The sequence below is a fragment of the Gallus gallus genome, chromosome 9 (assembly GCF_016699485.2).
Source record: "Gallus gallus isolate bGalGal1 chromosome 9, bGalGal1.mat.broiler.GRCg7b, whole genome shotgun sequence".
Lineage (NCBI taxonomy): Eukaryota > Metazoa > Chordata > Aves > Galliformes > Phasianidae > Gallus > Gallus gallus.
Genome location: NC_052540.1, coordinates 12,318,902 through 12,335,648, shown reverse-complemented (window position 1 = coordinate 12,335,648; position 16,747 = coordinate 12,318,902). Strand labels below are relative to the sequence as shown.

Sequence of the window (16,747 nt, the reverse complement as noted above, 5' to 3'; positions counted from 1 at the left end):
GCCCGCCCCCCGCCGCGCCCCAGCCGCCGGGTTAGTGGCCCAGCCTCATTCAAACCCAGCGCCCGGGACGCCCGCCGGCCGCAGGTAAGGGGCTCCCGATGACCTCGCGTGCCCGCGGGGAGGGGGCGGGCGAGCTGCGCCCCTTCTCTTCCTTCTCTTCTTCCTTCTCCTCCTCCTCCGGGCCACGCAGGCCGCGCGGGTAGCGGCGCCCGCCGACATCTTCCCTCGCCCCCCTCGCGGGGCCGCGCAACGTTCGGGGCCGGGCCGCCGAGTGACAGCCGCCCGCCGGGCCGCCCGGGTGCTTCGTCCCACGCCCCCGCCCGGGGACGCATCCTCGCCCGGCACCGGTGCGCTCCGCTGGGCACGGCCGAGGGGCGGCACTGGGCCAGCGGCAGCGTTTCGGGGGTTCCCGGAGCCGCCCGGTCCCTCCTGTAAGCGGAGCGACGTAGGCGCCTTTAATGCACGCTTTCTAGACCTTTCTTTGCTGAGCTGCGGCCAACAGCAGCTCTTTCATAGCAAGTTCAAGTTTAGGCCCGTTTCCAACAGGCCCTAAAACTGCAGAATTCAACAGAGGCATACATAAAGCCAAACAATTAGACACCATTTTTCAGCTACGGTGAAGGAGACAGGGCTCTAAGCTGGGGTGCGTATACCAGGTCAGTTTTAAACGAAAAGGAAACGAATGCAATGGACTTTCTGAGCTTAATCCCCACTCTTGAGCCACGCTCTCCCCCAGGTCACAGGGATTCCTGTGCACAGCCCAGTGTCACAGCTGCTCCATTACAAGGAAATGCATTTTTAACCACGTGGCTGTATGGGCTGCAGCACTTTGGGAGCATATAGCACAGTGTCACCTGTGCCTCAAACGTCTGCTTTACCTCATGTACCTTACTTGAAATGGTAAATTCCGTGAGTAAATGACTCAACTCTCAGTTGTTTTAGAGAATACAGTTTAAGATGCATTAAACAGGGAAGCGAACATTTTCTTTGAACGACTTCCTGCTTGTCAGCCCCTGTGTAGTCTTTTCTTTCTTTAAAAGCACGTTGAGGTGGCTGAAGGTTGAGCCATTTATCTCAAGGTGAGGAACTGCAAGGGGGAAAGATGAGTTCCTTTGGACTTTATTTTGTCTTTAAAATGTACAGAGTCAGCATGACTTACAAAATAATTGAGCAACTAAAGGTGAGGCGCTATCTTGCCTTGCAGAGCTAAGGAAGAGCAGGCTCGCTGTTGATAGGGAGCATGTTGGCAACCAAGCTGTCCCGGCCTCTCCTGAACCTCCCTGTAAAAACCCTGACTGTCAAGAATCCAGGGAACAGCTTCAGGTAAGTAACTCGGTAGAGAAGGAGAGCAAGATCTTGAGTAAAGCATACAGCAGGGGTTTACTTGATTTCGGTGGGGCAGTTTATTTACAGAATGTTAGAAAAGCTGAGGTTGGGAAGGCCATCTGGAGGTCATATGGCCAACCTCCTTGCTCAAACAGAGCCATCCAGAGCTGCTTGCCCAGGACCATGTCCAGGCTGCTTTTGAATGTCTCCAAGGATAGAGATTCCACAACCTTTTGGGGCATTCCTGAATAACAGCAAGCAGGCTTTGATGCAGTGCAAGGAACCATCACGTATTTCTGTAACTTTAATAAAGAGATAATTAATCATGTAAAATGGGAAAGTAGATGAGATTTTTAGTAAGAAAGAAAGGTAGGTTGAATAACAAAGCTGTTTTTTTTTTTCTTTCTGAACATAAATAGGCAGAAAAATATCTATTTAATTCTAATTCCTAGCTCTGAAAAATAAAAACCAAAGAAATCTTTGTACTGGTTTGTGATGAGAACTCCGCTAGTCCAAACCCAGAGCAAATTGAGTACTTTCCCTGGCTTTATAACAGGGTTCCCACACAAGTATGTGTGCCACTGGTTGTAGAGAAACCACTTAATGGTCTGCTAAGCAAGAATTGACACCTTCAGCGTTGTTCCACTGCTGTTGATAATGGCATCACACTATCAAGGTCTGCTCTTGAGCCAGAGCTGTAAAGAGCAAAGATAGCTCCTCTAGCAAAGTTGTAAAGAGGAAAGATAGCTAATCTGCTAGAGATTTCCTATACTCATCAGCAGCAGACATCTGTTGTATCATATGACTGTAGGTCAGCTCCCTTTCCACCTAGTTTAAAGCTCTGCTCTATTAGAACCTTTTTAGCCTTGTTTTCTGAAGATGCAGCTCACAGGCCAGCAGCTGTAGATTGTAGTTCAGTGTTGCATAGGTCACCCTGGGAGTGCCTGTGATGTCTGAGCAGAGATAATTGTGAGTGATTAAGCAAATTCAGCCTGGAAGAGGAGCTCTGCTGAAGGATAGATGTTATCAGAGGAACCAGAGAACAGCTGAAATACAGTGCATCTGGAGGAAAGCAAGAAGGCAGCAGGCCATGGCAGTGCTCAAAGCAAACTGTGAAAAAGCTGATACAGTCCAGAGAGGTGGCTGGCAAAGTCAGGGTCAGTCTGGTGTGTTCTCTAGACCCAGCTTTGCTGGATGATAGCAAAGCCTAAAATGCTACTGGTAACAAAGCTTTTCTAAACAGATGCTCCCCTGGAAGGCATTGTTGCTTTGCTCTGATCTGTGCTTTTTAAACATGTTATATATATTCCTCAGAGTCAAACATACGATGCAGAGTAGCTTTAGATCTGCATGGCACATATTGCTCAAAGACATCTCTCTTTGTTTAACAGCTACTAAGAGGGGATATGAAATCTAAGAGGATCTAATGGGTACATGCTGCAGAAGTGTCATAGATGACAGAAGGGTGGAGCTGTGTGTAAAAGCAGTGAGATGATTTCAAGCAGATCGGCATTAGGATGGATATCAGAGACAATGCCACAGCAGCATGCTTTCAAGAGACAAATGTATAACTTCCACTACCCCTGCTTTGTGCAACTCTGAGTGAGAGCATTGTTGCTGTTGAAAATAAAAACACTGTACTGCCCATTTTGCAGGTGAAAGCAGCTCTGTGCCTTCAGACCAGGAGCTATTTTAGAATTCTCATTTATCCCATACAGATCCAGCAGATAGAAATAGCATCAGAGTCTTGTGAGAAACAAGTGTTTCCTACTGCAGGAGACAGGCTCAGACTCAGGAGAGCTGCAGATGAGACTGTCTTCTCAGATGACAGTCTACATTATGTCTAAAGGCAACACCATATTCTTTTTCATACGTATGCTGCAGCACCAAGGTATGGACAGCATATTCCATGCTTGATTGTTCCATGTTGTTGTTTTTCTTTAACAGACCTGTGCAAAGATTTTGCTTCCCCGTCTTGTCCTCATGTGGCAGCCGCTCTTATGCAAGTGAGGTTGATCAGGTGAGTATTGTGGTTTCCAAGATCTGGTTCTGCTGAGCTGAGGCTTTAAGCTCTCCGGAGCCTGGTTACCAAGTTCTTTCCTATTTGCCAGAGTGACTCTGAGCTAGACCTCTTCAACATACTCCACATTCTTTCCTAGCACAGAGATTCCATTGACGCAACGCAGTACATGCTACTAAGGATAGCAATAAACAATCAGACTGGTGGTTTTTTTTTTTTTTCTATTTCTGGAACTTACTCAGCAGATGAAATCTCCCACCTTAGAGTGGAGGAAATTTGCATGACAAGTTCTTAATAAAGCAGTCTTTCCAGAGTATGGTTGTACAAAGTGTTGTAAATAAATCGGTGTGTCCTCACATCTCACTCTGGAAACTGACCCTCTTCTTTAATAGCACTTTCCTTGAAGGCACTAACTTAACAGAAAAACAGTGCAAAACACCCTCTTTCCTTTTGCCTGGCACTGTAATGTGGCACAGAACTCAGCTCTACCAGTACCAGCACATGCACATCTTGCCTGGGACAGTCTCAAAGGAATTAATATATGGCCCTTGTGTTGTCAGGCTTCTGATGTAACTCTCATCAGTCTTCTTGTATCCTGGAAAAAGCCAAGCTTCTAGCTTTAACAGAGATAAGCTGAAATGAGTTGCAAACAGTCATTACCTAATCCCACCCACAGCAGCACCTTGCTGTGTACACACCTGGTGCTGCTAAAATGGTTGATACATAATGCAGTTCTTAACACAGCACTTAACTGCTGCCTCTCTTTGTGTTCTGGCAAGGGATTTGGAGAAGGAAAGAAGCGTACTTATGTTTCAAACCTGCAATTTAAATAGAAGACTAATCACTGATTGATCTTAATTTCAAGTATACAACCCTTGTGATGCTACTTAGCTTTTAAAATGCAATGCTAGAGGGTTTATGCACTGAAAGGAGAAAGATAACTGAGCAGTCAGTAATATTAACCTGTTGTCATCTTCTTCAGTCAAACTATATTCCCCACACCCTACAGGCTGCAAGGTAGGGAAGAGTAGATTCCTGCCTGCTCTGAAAGTGTAAGAACAGTTCCTATTGAAGCAAAAGCATTTCTTGAAATCTGAAAATAAACCAGGCAGTTCCCAAGACAGATATGGACTGCCAGAGAATACTGGTTTACTTGGTCTCTTTGCCTTGAAAGTCTGTTGCCAAAAGTGCTGGGAGGACAGTGATTCTGCCTCACTGGAGTATTTCTGGTATGAAGCCTTAGTTTCCTGTCTTCAGGAAGCACTGGGTGGCAGTAGCTGGCAATGAACACAGAAAGTGTCCCTAGAACAGGTTGCTCTTAGCCAAGGACACCATTTGTTCAGTGCACACAAGTCAGTTTTTGATTATCCAGTTCCAGTGTATTGTTTTGTTCTGTTTTGCAGATTGGCAGCAGAGCTGTGCTTATAACAGGCTGTGACTCTGGGTTTGGATTTGCCTTGGCCAAGCACCTACATACTAAAGGCTTCATTATCTATGCTGGCTGCCTGCAAAAGGTAGGAGAACCAAAAGCTTTATTCTTCATCTGTGGAATATGAACAGACACACAGTAAATCCTGTCTTTCATCTCCACTCTCCACAACATCTTGCCAAGGAGGGAGAGGGTTGTTGGTCACTCAAAGGAAAAGACACACATGCTTGAATTTCACAGAGCATTACCTGGTCTAGACCATAACAAGAGCTCATCAGAGCTTGAAAACGGTCCTATTTGAATCAGGGCATCCTGGTCTTTTTCAAATACAATTGACTCAACCCCCAAGTCTGAGTTTATAGGCTTATCAGTAAGTGCTTTTAGGATCAGTTTACTCTGAACCTTTGGAGCTGCCCTCAGGTTACACATAATTATGCAGAGTTTATTTTGCTTAGTCATGACATCCAACAAACCACCAGTGGTTTTATAGCATGTGGTATGAATATTTTCTTTTTAAATTCATGAGTACAACCATACTGCAGTATGCACTGAAGGTACACACTGAAATCACTGTGAAAGCAATAGTTTCACTAGTGCATACGAGGCAGAACCAGGACACACACAGCTCAGCAATGCAGACATTGGTTTGTTCTCCAAGAGCAGTCCAAGGTACCTGGTCATGAAGAATGAGAGTGAACTCTAGCTTCTCCTTAGGAGGCTTTCCTTCTTTTTCAGCTGCATGGTCATTTCCCAGAGAAACAAGCTTGCTTTTCAGGACACCCTGGAGCAAATCAGTTATTTTGATCCTAATCTTTTTAGTTCACTTATGTCTATTTAGGAGACATTCACAGTGATATTATTTAAAGAGACTTTATCAGGTACTTTTATAAGCATTATCAATATTCTGTCATTAGTCTTGCCATTATCACAATGTTTTGCTTAAATTGTTACTTTCTACCACAGTTTGAGAGATGTGTTTAGGTAGCTCTGTCTCTTCTGGTCTCAGCTTTGAGTTAAGGGTCTATTTTCTAACTTTGGCTCCCTCTACAGGCTTCACAGAGGAAAAGGATACCTGCTATAAGCCACTGCTTTTCTAAAGACATTGAGAAGAGAAAGAATAGAAGAGTTCTTTTTTTGCAGATTTTTTTTTACCATGCTTTTGTAACTAGAAGTCAACATCAGAGAAGATAATGATACTGTAGATTTAAAAAAAACCACTGTTCAGAATAATTGCCTGCCTACATATTGACAGTAGCCAAAAATTTCAGAGCCACGGGGTTACTTCCTTATTTCACTTCCTCAGTCTGAGCTGCCAGAAAAACACAGCATCCGTTTAACTGTTGCTGAAGCCTCCCTTCCATTTTGGTGTCTTCAGTATGCTTCTGAATGCACGCGTAATGCTATAGTGTGATGGAAAGTACAGCAGTAATAGCAGAGTAGCACAACCCTAGGCTGCAGCAAATGAGAACAAGTCCAGATAGAGAAGCCTAGACACAGAAGTAAAGGAAGAAAGACTTACTTACCTTTGGAAGACTTCCAGTAAGCAGAAACATCCACTAAGGTGCCCTCATTCCCACTGCCAACCCTTAAATGAGGTCTGGGAAGGGGTGCATCCTGGCTCCACCCCTCCCAGTCACTCAGATGCATTGTGTGCACCTGAGCTCCCCTGTGTTGGCCCTGCCTTCCCACCAGGTGCTCAATCACTGCTTCAGGCCATGACTTAGCATTTCCACTACAGCACGTTAGTGGAAATTCTTGGCCTCTGATAATTTCAGCAGAAGCTGACATGAAGCAGCATGCCAGAACTCTTTGATCAACATTTGTTTCCTCACCAAGAATCAGCAAAAATCTTTACTGTATCCCTGTGTAATTGAGTGTTGATTTTTTAGCTGGATTCACATACCGTGTTCCAAAGTTTGTGTGACCATGGCAAGACTGGTACCAGCAGCTGTCATCAGAAAAATGCTATAAATGGCACAGCCAACAAGCTGGTGTACTGTGTGTCTTCAGATCCTATTCATTATGGAAAAAAACAGGCTCTTAGCCCTGCAGAACTGAACTCCAAGACACTGAGCTGATTTCTGTTTATGCCACAGGTTTCGTTAGCAAAACTGTGAGCTGAACCACATGCTATAAAATCAGTGTTATTATTGGTGGTGCTGATTTTAGGGGTAGAACAATGCTAGTATTTATTTTGGCTCCAGAGAGAAATAAAGGTGGAAATAAGAAGCATTGTGTTTTGCTTGTAAACTGGATATATTTGACTTTGCCCTGACTGAGAGGAAATGAGTATTAAACTTCAGTGTTATTTTCACATGACTACTTGTCAGAGCACAGCTGCACATCAGGACCACACTTCAGCTCAGGGCACTGTCATATCCCCAGGGTATGCACTCTCCTTGCAGACACAAAGTATGTGCAGTGCTGACTCTTTGTTAGGAGCATTTCCTAGAGTGGACAGGTCCTGAGCACCTGACTGTATTTTTTTACTGAAGGAAATCTGAGGGGTTTTTAAAGTCATGACTTCAGGCAGCCCAAGAGTGTATCTGTGCTAACAGTGCTATTTCACTAGTTTCACAATTTTCACTAACAAATGTTAGTTTGAGAGTTATGTTGATTCTTCATTGCCAAAAGACAGTGGATTCCATGAACAATCATGCTGCAGCTGTCTTGTTTTTCCTCTTTGGTTAATAGCTGGAGGAGCCAGCTGACACAAGATGAAGAAGGTATTTTTCCATCAGTATCTGTTACCAGTGGACATGTGATGTTTGTCACTGCTGTCAGGAGTGCTATGGGATCTCTGCTTGCTTTGCACTGTGTGCTCAGGTCTGTTGGGGCTTGCAGAGGGTGGAGCGCCAGAGGTTAGGTGATCAACCCAGCATGCAAGTGAGTTACTGGAGGGCTCAGAAAGAGTGCTCAGAGCCACGTGCTATTTCAAGGATGCAGTGATAAAGATCCAAGCTGAAGCTGTGGGCTCCAGAGAGTGGCCATGGAAAGAGGAAGATGAGACAGTGATGCCAGAGCTGAGACCTCTTGCCATGGGGTCAGTGAACGTTGGGGCTGATAGCAGAGATGCACTGGTCTCTTGACATAATGTGAGAAGGTCCTTCCATTGCTGCTTATGGGCCAAGGGGTTGAGTCCCGTGCCAGGAGTGCATGAAAGCATCACAGGGTACCTGAGTGAAACACCACCCATCTGCCCTTCCTGAGGAGCCAAGGGAATGACCCTGTGGGCTTGGGTTGGTGGTTCTTGCAGTTTTCTTCTCTGGGAGGTGACCTTGCAGACATGGGACGGGGGGAAGAAGCACATTGGTCTTGCTGTTGTCCATTCTCTCTTAGCTATAGCTGCTGATTATGAGGGGCTTGCGTGCTTGCTGATTCCCTCCTGGCATTCCCACATGTGCCATTTGTATGCTTTTCAGTGCTTTGCCACGCACACTGACTTGAGCACCAAAGTGGATTTGAGTGAGCAACAAACTATATTTTCAGTCACTGTAAAACCAAACGTCATTAAACTATGCATGGAACTTTTAGTGGCTCAATTCTGTATGCAATATGCTTCCGTGTGAAGTGAGTGCAGTAAATGCCTTCTCTCAAAGAAAAGCACTAAACAATATTAATGGTCTGCTTTGGAATAAGGGAGGGTGGAGAAGAATATGTAGGAGAGACCGGGCACTTAAGTTAATGAATTTCAGGGTACTGTGTGTGGGCACAGCAGATAAGCACTGGAGCAAGAGGAACCAGGAGAAGGTGTGTTGAAAGATAAGGTGGCACTGAGACAGAGCAATCCATGGTCACCCCTGTGACCTCATCTACACTTCCGCCTTATAAAAGCTGAGGAGTAAAGAGCACTCTGATGCTAACCTAGTGATGCTAACAAAGTAAGCAGGGCTACCTGAAGGACTGAGAACTCAGCTAGGGGAGCAATCGTCAGATCGTTCTGTGGAACATGCTTCATGGCTAGCCTGATAATGGGGAGTAAAAGCTTCTAGTGAGGGGTGATTTTGAGGGACATGGGGCATTTCTTACAGTAAAGACAGAGATGTTCCAAAAAAGTGTTTATTTTCAGATCCAGATAATCAATATCTTGTACAAAAGTACCCCGGCATGGCCAGCACAGTCCAGTAGCTCATAATCATGAAAGCAATTCAGGAATAGTTACAAACTCCTATTAATATTCTGTGTCTGTGTCCTTGTAACACCAAAGCAAAACTAGGCTGCAAGACCACTGAAGTAACACACCTCGGGCATGGCAGCCTTGTTGCTTGCTCACGTGAAAGGTGTCTGAAGGGCTGGCTGCTGTTACATGGCTGGACTGTGAGCAGATATATATGTGTAAGCTGGGGGAGTCTATTGCTCTGAGATGAGGAAAAAAGGAGTGGAGATGGGAAGCAGGAGTGAGAAATAGCTCGTGGAGAGAGAAGAGAGTAAGATGCTGGAGATGTAAGATGCTGTAAGATTCTCCTGGGGAATTACTAACAGGCACGTTGGCCAGACGTTTGATGATTGTACTCTGTAGGAGTCCGTTGGAGGCAGCAGATATGTCTCCAGGCAGCAGAAGCTGTGTGTACAGATCAGCTGAAGGGAGAGAGCAGTAGGCAGGCAGTCCCTTTTATAGGACTGTCGCTCCCGGAGCTGGCAGTGTGACTGAGAAACACATGCAATGTACATGTGCAGCCACTCACCGTTTTATACCACACCACCACCACACTACTTGTTGTGCACCATATGCAGGCTAAAGTGGCAGTGGTACCACATTCACATCGCTGTGGTGGTGGATCATAGCTTGATCTCAGGAGCTTGTACTGGGTGGGAGTTATGTTGCTGGGCCAGATCCAGCTCTGCCTGCTTCCCAGGGTCAAAGCAGTTGGTACCAGCTGTCTCAATGGCAGAGCTGATGGCCAGATGGCTCAGGGAATGGTGTTCTCCTGCAGAAACATCCCTGTTCATCTCCTTCCTCTTTGAACTGCAGGACTATCCTGATAATGCTGTCTGCCCTGCATATTCTCTTTTGCTTGATTTGGTGGTTGGTGTGTATTTGATCTTCTGTACAACTCTTTGGCCAAATTCAAACCGGCTCTTTCTTCCCCTCTAGAATAAAGGAGAGGGTGGCTCCAAGGATCTGGACAATATGAACAGTGACCGAATGAGAACTGTGCAGCTCAATGTCTGTGACAGCAAAGAGGTGGACCGAGCAGTGGAGCATGTGAATAGCAGCCTGGAGGACCCAGAGAAAGGTGGGTGCATTCAGCGGGCTGTAAGCTCATATGCAGATAGATGACAAGAGCTCCCTCAGCTGGGCTCTGAGGGCATTTTCAGGGCATACTTCAGAAGCTGCACTTGCGATTGGAGTGCAAAAAGCTTTGAGGAGCAGCAGTGTGGAGCAAATGATCTGTTTAAATGTGCCAGACCAGAATGCAGCGTCCCACTTGCACCATCAGACGACATCTCCAGAAAACAAAACAAAAAAACCACTCTGCTTTTCCTCAACTAGCTCCCATAGGGGACATGAGCAGAAATTGGGGTGCTGTTTCAAGACCCTGGGATTAGTGCTTTGTTCTTGTGACCTGAGGTTTCTTGTGACTCCCTTTATGGCATAAATCCTGGCCTGTGTTCAAAGATTGACAAAGGAAGTAGAGAGGTTATTCAGAGGATTTCTCATGAAGCTGGCTATGGTTAATGCTACTGTAGATGTTACCGTAAATGTCAAAGTTCAGGGGGTAGCTGTACCTGTCTTTCATTCTCATGAGCAAATTTTGCTCCAGTGTCGTGAAAATCCCAGTTGCTCATGCATTCCTGAAACCACTCCACCCTTTGTCAAGCTACATTTTCCCCAGTATTTTCTGGCTGATCCTGATTGTGGTTATATTTGCTCAGAAAACTTAAGTCTCACTCTGGGCTCTTTTCTGTCTGGCTTCATCACTACAGGTCGTAAGTGCTCTGTTAAATGCTTCGATAATCTGTTAGCAAAGCTTTTCCCAAGCTGATCTCATTTGTCTCAGAGAGAAGATATACGTTTGATTTGTCTTTTAGGGCTCTGGGGGCTGGTTAACAATGCTGGGATCTCCACGTTTGGGGAGGTAGAGTTCACCAGCATGGACACCTACATGGAAGTAGCCGAAGTGAACCTCTGGGGGACCGTGCGAACCACCAAGGCTTTCCTCCCACTCATCCGGAGGTCAAAGGGTGAGTGATCTCCTCCTGACTGGCATTCTGTGAAATGGATCTCTCCTTTGCCCCATGTCTTGCTGGACACCTGGGCTATATGTGGTCCAGGGAACATTTCTTCCATCACGGGAATGTAGCTGTTTTTGTGGTCAAACTTCCTCTTCTTAGTGCAACTCAGCATAGAGCACTGATAGACAGTGCTATGATGTGCAGCCTCTGATTAGGCTGCAGCATCCATGGTCTCCTCCACTACCAAAATGGGTGGTTTCTGGAGAGGAGAGGGTGCCCAGCTCTGTTTCTGAAGCCACAATTCAGCTGATAAAAGAAAAAGAAGCAGTGGACTTAGAGTGCTTTTCCCAGTTGTAGTACAGGAGCAATCACTTTTGAGAGGCAGGCAGTATAAGACACCTTTGAATATTGTGCCTTAGCCTTGCAAATAACCAAGCTTAGTCTTGGTGACAGAGGTTTGCTTTGATGCTGCTTCCTCTTGTCTGAGCTCAGTCCTGATTGTTGCTCAGCAATCCTATTTCCCACTATGCAGGTTCAGTCCAGCCTCTTCTGTGTTCCCCATAGCTCTGTGCTGTCTGCATCACCATGTGCGTATGCCTGCGTGTAAAGGGAGCACCCTGCAGTGGGCTTGTTCTCCTGCCTGAAGGCTGTTATATAGGGCAGCACTGCTCAGACAGAGCCAGCAGCAGGTCTGTCAGGCAGCTCTTAGAGATGTGCAGAGTGAACTGGATGCACTTCCATGAATCCAGTGGGTGGTGTGTGTCAGGTATCTGCTCTACACGTGTCAACTCAGCTGTGCTTTCCCTGGCCTCCGCCTAGGTCGTGTAGTGAACATCAGTAGCATGATGGGTCGGATGGGCAGTCCTGCCCGGTCACCGTACTGCATCACCAAGTTTGGTGTGGAAGCCTTCTCTGACTGCCTGCGGTACGAAATGCAGCCCCAGGGGGTGATGGTCAGCATCGTGGAGCCTGGCAACTTCATAGCTGCCACCAACCTGTACAGCCCCGAGCGAATCAAAGCCATCGCCGATAAGATGTGGGACGAGCTCCCCGAGATAGTGCGCAAAGACTACGGCAGAAAGTACTTTGATGAGCAGGTCAGCAAGATGGAGACGTACTGCAACAGCGGCTCAACAGACACCTCCCCCGTCATTGAAAGCGTCGCCCACGCGCTCACCTCCACGGCCCCCTACACTCGCTACCACCCCATGGATTACTACTGGTGGCTGCGCATGCAGATCATGACGCACATGCCTGCAGCCATTTCAGACCGGCTCTATGTCTATTGAGGCCTCACACTCCTAGGCTACCCCAGGGGGGGGGGGGGATTTTGTTTTAAGGAGAGCATTGTACACAATTCCCATTTTTTTAATTTTTTCTAACCTCATTTCAGAGTACTGTAGCTCTAAAGGGTTCATTTAAACACCTGACATAACCTAAAGGGCAGTAACTTGCAAGGGATGCTTCATAGGCAGGAATGTATTATGTTTGCAGGGACATTGTTTCTTTGCTATTTATTTCATGTGATCTTGTTATTTCCACCTCGAATGCCGAGATAAAATCATTAGTGAAATATCAATTGCTCTGAAATGGTACCAGAATAATTTCTGCTGTTGATCATCCACAATCTTCAGAATTCCTGCTTAAGACGCAGCCTTCACACCATATAGCAGAGGCCCTCCATGCTGTAGTGGCAAACCTCTGCCTCCTGATGACTGGGAGCGTCCAACAGGCTTTCCCAGGCCTGGTCACAGTAGCCCAAAGCAAAGCAGAGGCTTCTTTAATTTGGGGATCAGAACTCAAAACACAGTGTTGAAACCAAGCAACTGACCATATCCCTTTTTCTCGTAGAATTGTACCAATAATTACTAGGGAAAGGAACCAGCCTGCTTTTCTTGCATGCTTTCTTGCAAAGGAAGGAAGGAGCTCAGTGGTAGAGGGACTCCGTTTGGCAGAACCCTCCCACAGAAGTTTCTTAATCATATGAGCATTCCCATGAGCGTGAGGAGCTTTATTGACAGGACTGCAGTCATCAGGATTGGCCCATAGTAACGTTTCTCTTCTCTTCAACAGTAGTTGAACATCAACTCCAGACTTCATTTGGAGTAGAGTTTCACTCCATCTCCTGTAGTTTGAGAGGGTCACCGTTGATCAGAGGGAAGCAAAGAGGGTTATAGTAGCATTACTGAATGCCATTTTTGCCAGAGACTTCAATGTGTTACAGCATAGCATTTGTGCAGCACCTTGCACAGAAGGGCCTTAACCCTCTCCGGGGTCTGTAGGCACGATCCCAGTGCAGGTGCTGCTCATAGTACTAACTTGATTGAAGGATTCACCGAGCCGAAGTACCTCTAGCAGGATATAAATCTAACAAACCGTCCATAACATTAGAAAGGTAACTTTTAGAGCAGTTTCATTTCCATGGTGGTTATGTTTACATTTGTTTTGTACTGAAAGGAAAGGATGGGAGAAAGAAAAAGCCACAAAAGAGCCTTTCATGGGGAAGTGTGGAAAGAGTTAATTTGTTTAAGCTCAAAAGGCAAAAAACAAAGTAATTAAGATAACTGTTGTTAGCAAGTTGAAGAGAAGGGATCTCATGTGCTCCGGTGACATACCATGACATGACTGAACTCCTTTGGCTTAATAAATGTGTACATGGATGGTAACAAAATTCTGAGGCTCCCTCTATTTTTTGATATTTAAAGTGAAAAGCTTATATGCTTCAGTTGTTTTATTTGTTGGTTTGATTTGGACATCCGTCGTTACACGTGCACGCTTCATTCAGAGGCTCATTTGCAGCCTGGAGTCCTACGTGTCCACATTTGTGCAAGGCTTCAGTACGAGTACCAGACGTCCCCTCCTGCCTCCCCTGACAAACACGTCTGACCCCTGGGCTCCATGTGTTCGCAGCTTTAAGCCCGCATCTGTACCAGGCTCCCACGGATTACAAAGGATTATTATGGATTATTCCCACAGAGTGGGAAGAGACACTGAGCTATGGAGAGGGGAGGAGGGGGATGGCAGTGATTCAGCAGGGCGGCGTGCAGCTGGACCCTGGCAAACCTCACATGAAACCTCAGCTGTGATGAGGCAGCTTCCAGACCTCCATCATCCCCTGAAGTGACGTGGATGTGGTGGCTGCATCTGGTGGTACGGAGAGAAGCATTGCCACATTTTCCAATATGTGGCCTTCCCTCTGGGACAGAACGTAAGATAAACCACAAGAGACTCAGCAGGCACTAATTTGCAAGGCAGAGCAAAACATCTGGATAACAGCGCTGCAGTATGGTTCATAGAGGACTGTGCTGCCAAATATGTGGTGTGGGAGGCAATGGCCGGGACGTTCCTATGTGTCTGGGCCATTCCTGGGTTTCTTTGTGACTTTCCCTGACACTGGGAGAGTTTGATTGACGGCCATGAGGGCAGCAAGCTTGTTAGTTTTCCTGCTGGAATCCCGGCAATCCCACAGTTGAGGGGTTTGCCCTGAGAATCGCATTAAAAGCTGATCTCCTTCAGCTTTGCTTGACTATCCTTGCAACTTAGTGCACGCTGGGTCCTGCCTGTATGGTGCCACTGGGACTGCTGGAGTAGCTTCAGCCCACCAAGTTCGTTTGAAAGTAAAACAAACAGTGCTGGAGAAACAAATGTGCGTCCAGTTTAACCCAAAGGTAGGAGAGGGACCTTCAGAGCAGGCTGGGCTGAGACCACATTGCTGCTGGGGAACACATCCCTCCTCTTCCTCTTTGCTCGAGTTACGGGGGATGCTGCTTTTACTTTACATAACTCATTAGATGGGAGAAAAGTGGTTCACTGCTCAGCGCACTGAGCAGAGGCTGTCAGAAAGCCCCTGGCCAGCCTGCAGCACTGCTCTCCGTGCAGCCACATGGCTGAGATCTGCCTGAGATCAGCTCATCTCTGCCTGGGAGATGAGCAGATCGTCACCAGAGCTTTCCACGGTAAGGCTCTAATAACCTAAAAATAACTTCTCTGGTGTGGTGGGAGGCAGCAGAGATGGGGTAATTTTAACAGCGGCTGTTACATCTTGTTCTAAGCCTTAGGGAGGGAATCTTGAAGCCCTACCCACCTGAGATATGGTTGTTCCTTGCGCTGAGAGCGGTGAGTGTGGTGTTTGAGACAAGCCATTCGTGACCGCTGCTGGTGGGGATTTCCCAATTAAACAGCAAATGATCTCACGGCCAGGAATCGGACTGCTGTCCCTCGGGGTTTGTCTGAGCCTCGCTGCTCTGCAAACAGAAAGTGAAAGGGGCCCATCCAGTCCTGGCAGCGTTACGTAGCTGGGCACAGGATGCCTGCCCCGAGTGAATCCAGTGTAAGAATGGAATAGTTACTGAATTAAACGTGCGAATGGCTCAGCTGCTGAGCCACGAAGTCTGTGCTGAGATTTGACTGAAGCGGAGACTTCGCTGCAGGGCAGATACGCAGCTGCTGCCACTTCAGGGTCTGTGGCTCTGAAAAATGAGCAGCTTCCAGCTTGGTCCCAGCAAACCAGGAGGGCATCGTATGCATAACTCACAAAAGACCCAACAGCAGCTCCTCGGGAGCAGCTCCCAGGGGGCAGAGCACTGCTGTCACACACAGCCACGCTGAGATGTGCAGCGGCACAACGTGTTCTGCAGCTCCTGCACAGCAGGTGGGGGGCAGGTGGGGGGCTACTGCCTCCCATTGTGCTCTGGAAGGGCCCCGGGACTTGAGGACAGGCAGGAAGAATTCAGACCAGGTTCCTACACCCAGACAGCAGCTCAGGGCAGCCTGCAGGAAGCGGAGGGGGCAGAGAGCTGGGTAGGATGAAGGCTGCTATTTTAAAATCATGTTTGCTAACAGAGTGTTTTGTTTGCTGTTTATGTGCTTGTTTGAAGATGACTCTTTGTCAGTGTCTGTCTCCAATCACAAATGAGTCTCTGTGCTTATGGGGCTCTACCATTGGGTATACATAATGATCTGGAAGAGGGATCAGACCGGTACGTGCCATGCAGCTGCCCTGACTGCAGGCTCATCGAGTTTTTCTCTCCCCTTCCTCCTCTAGCACGAGGTTGTGTAATTCCTGGCGTGACGTGGGAAAGCTTTAGCAGAAGGGCTCAGCAGAGCTGTCATCACACACCACCTCAGTCCTGGAGAAGCAGTGCTCTCCCGAGGAGGGGCTGGCCCCGTTTCACAGCTATGGGGCAATCAGGTCGCCTCACCCCCAGCCCAGCTGAGCTCACATGGTGCCGAGAAGCTGCGCCCTGGGAGCTGTGGTTCCACTGCAGCCATCCCAAGAGTGCAGGGACTGCATTTCTGACCAACCCCACCGTGCTGCTCCCGGGGTGTTTGCTCCCCTCGCTTACCTCCTCTGGCACACCTTTACTGATGGGAAAGAGGAAATAGAAGAAAAAAAAGCCCAAATTCTATTCCTGGGCTAACCCAGGTACTCCTCCCCGAGCACAGCCTGATCTTATTCTCCAGCCAGAACTACAGGTTGGGAATAGCAGGACACAGCTGTCATCAGCCCACGATACCAGCACAGCCCCCGGAGAGTTCTCTGGGTGGAAGTGTAAACGTTCCTATCATCATTTCTCCCTCAGCGGTGTGCATCAGAGCAGCAGTGTGCGGATGTGGCAATATCAGGAGACATCACTGCAGTGGTATTTCTGACTTCACCTGGAGCGGGGTGGGCCGTAAATCTTGTGAGATAACGTGTTGCCACAGAGACCTGCAGCCAGTTTTTCAGGCCTCAGGAGTCTGGATGCTACCAGCAAGCAGAGCTGAACCAGCACACCAGGTCTGCGCATCGCCAA

General features: G+C 47.4%; 1 protein-coding gene across 4 annotated transcripts; it reads left to right on the top strand.

Moving 5' to 3' along the window:
- Positions 1–11: 11 nt before the first annotated feature.
- Positions 12–13,623, top strand: BDH1A (3-hydroxybutyrate dehydrogenase 1A). 4 transcript variants are annotated; one of them, XM_015291389.4, is made up of 7 exons: positions 12–84; positions 1,205–1,323; positions 3,274–3,346; positions 4,750–4,860; positions 9,871–10,012; positions 10,809–10,961; positions 11,772–13,623. In XM_015291389.4, the coding sequence occupies exons 2-7, from the start codon at positions 1,241–1,243 to the stop codon at positions 12,239–12,241; spliced, it is 1,032 nt and encodes a 343-aa protein (XP_015146875.2). In that variant the 5' UTR covers positions 12–84; positions 1,205–1,240; the 3' UTR covers positions 12,242–13,623. The 4 variants fall into 4 exon arrangements, with proteins under 4 accessions (XP_015146875.2, XP_046754369.1, XP_025009129.2 ...); XM_046898413.1 differs by having other exon boundaries at positions 12–643; XM_025153361.3 differs by having other exon boundaries at positions 12–656.
- The last annotated feature ends 3,124 nt before the right edge of the window (positions 13,624–16,747 follow it).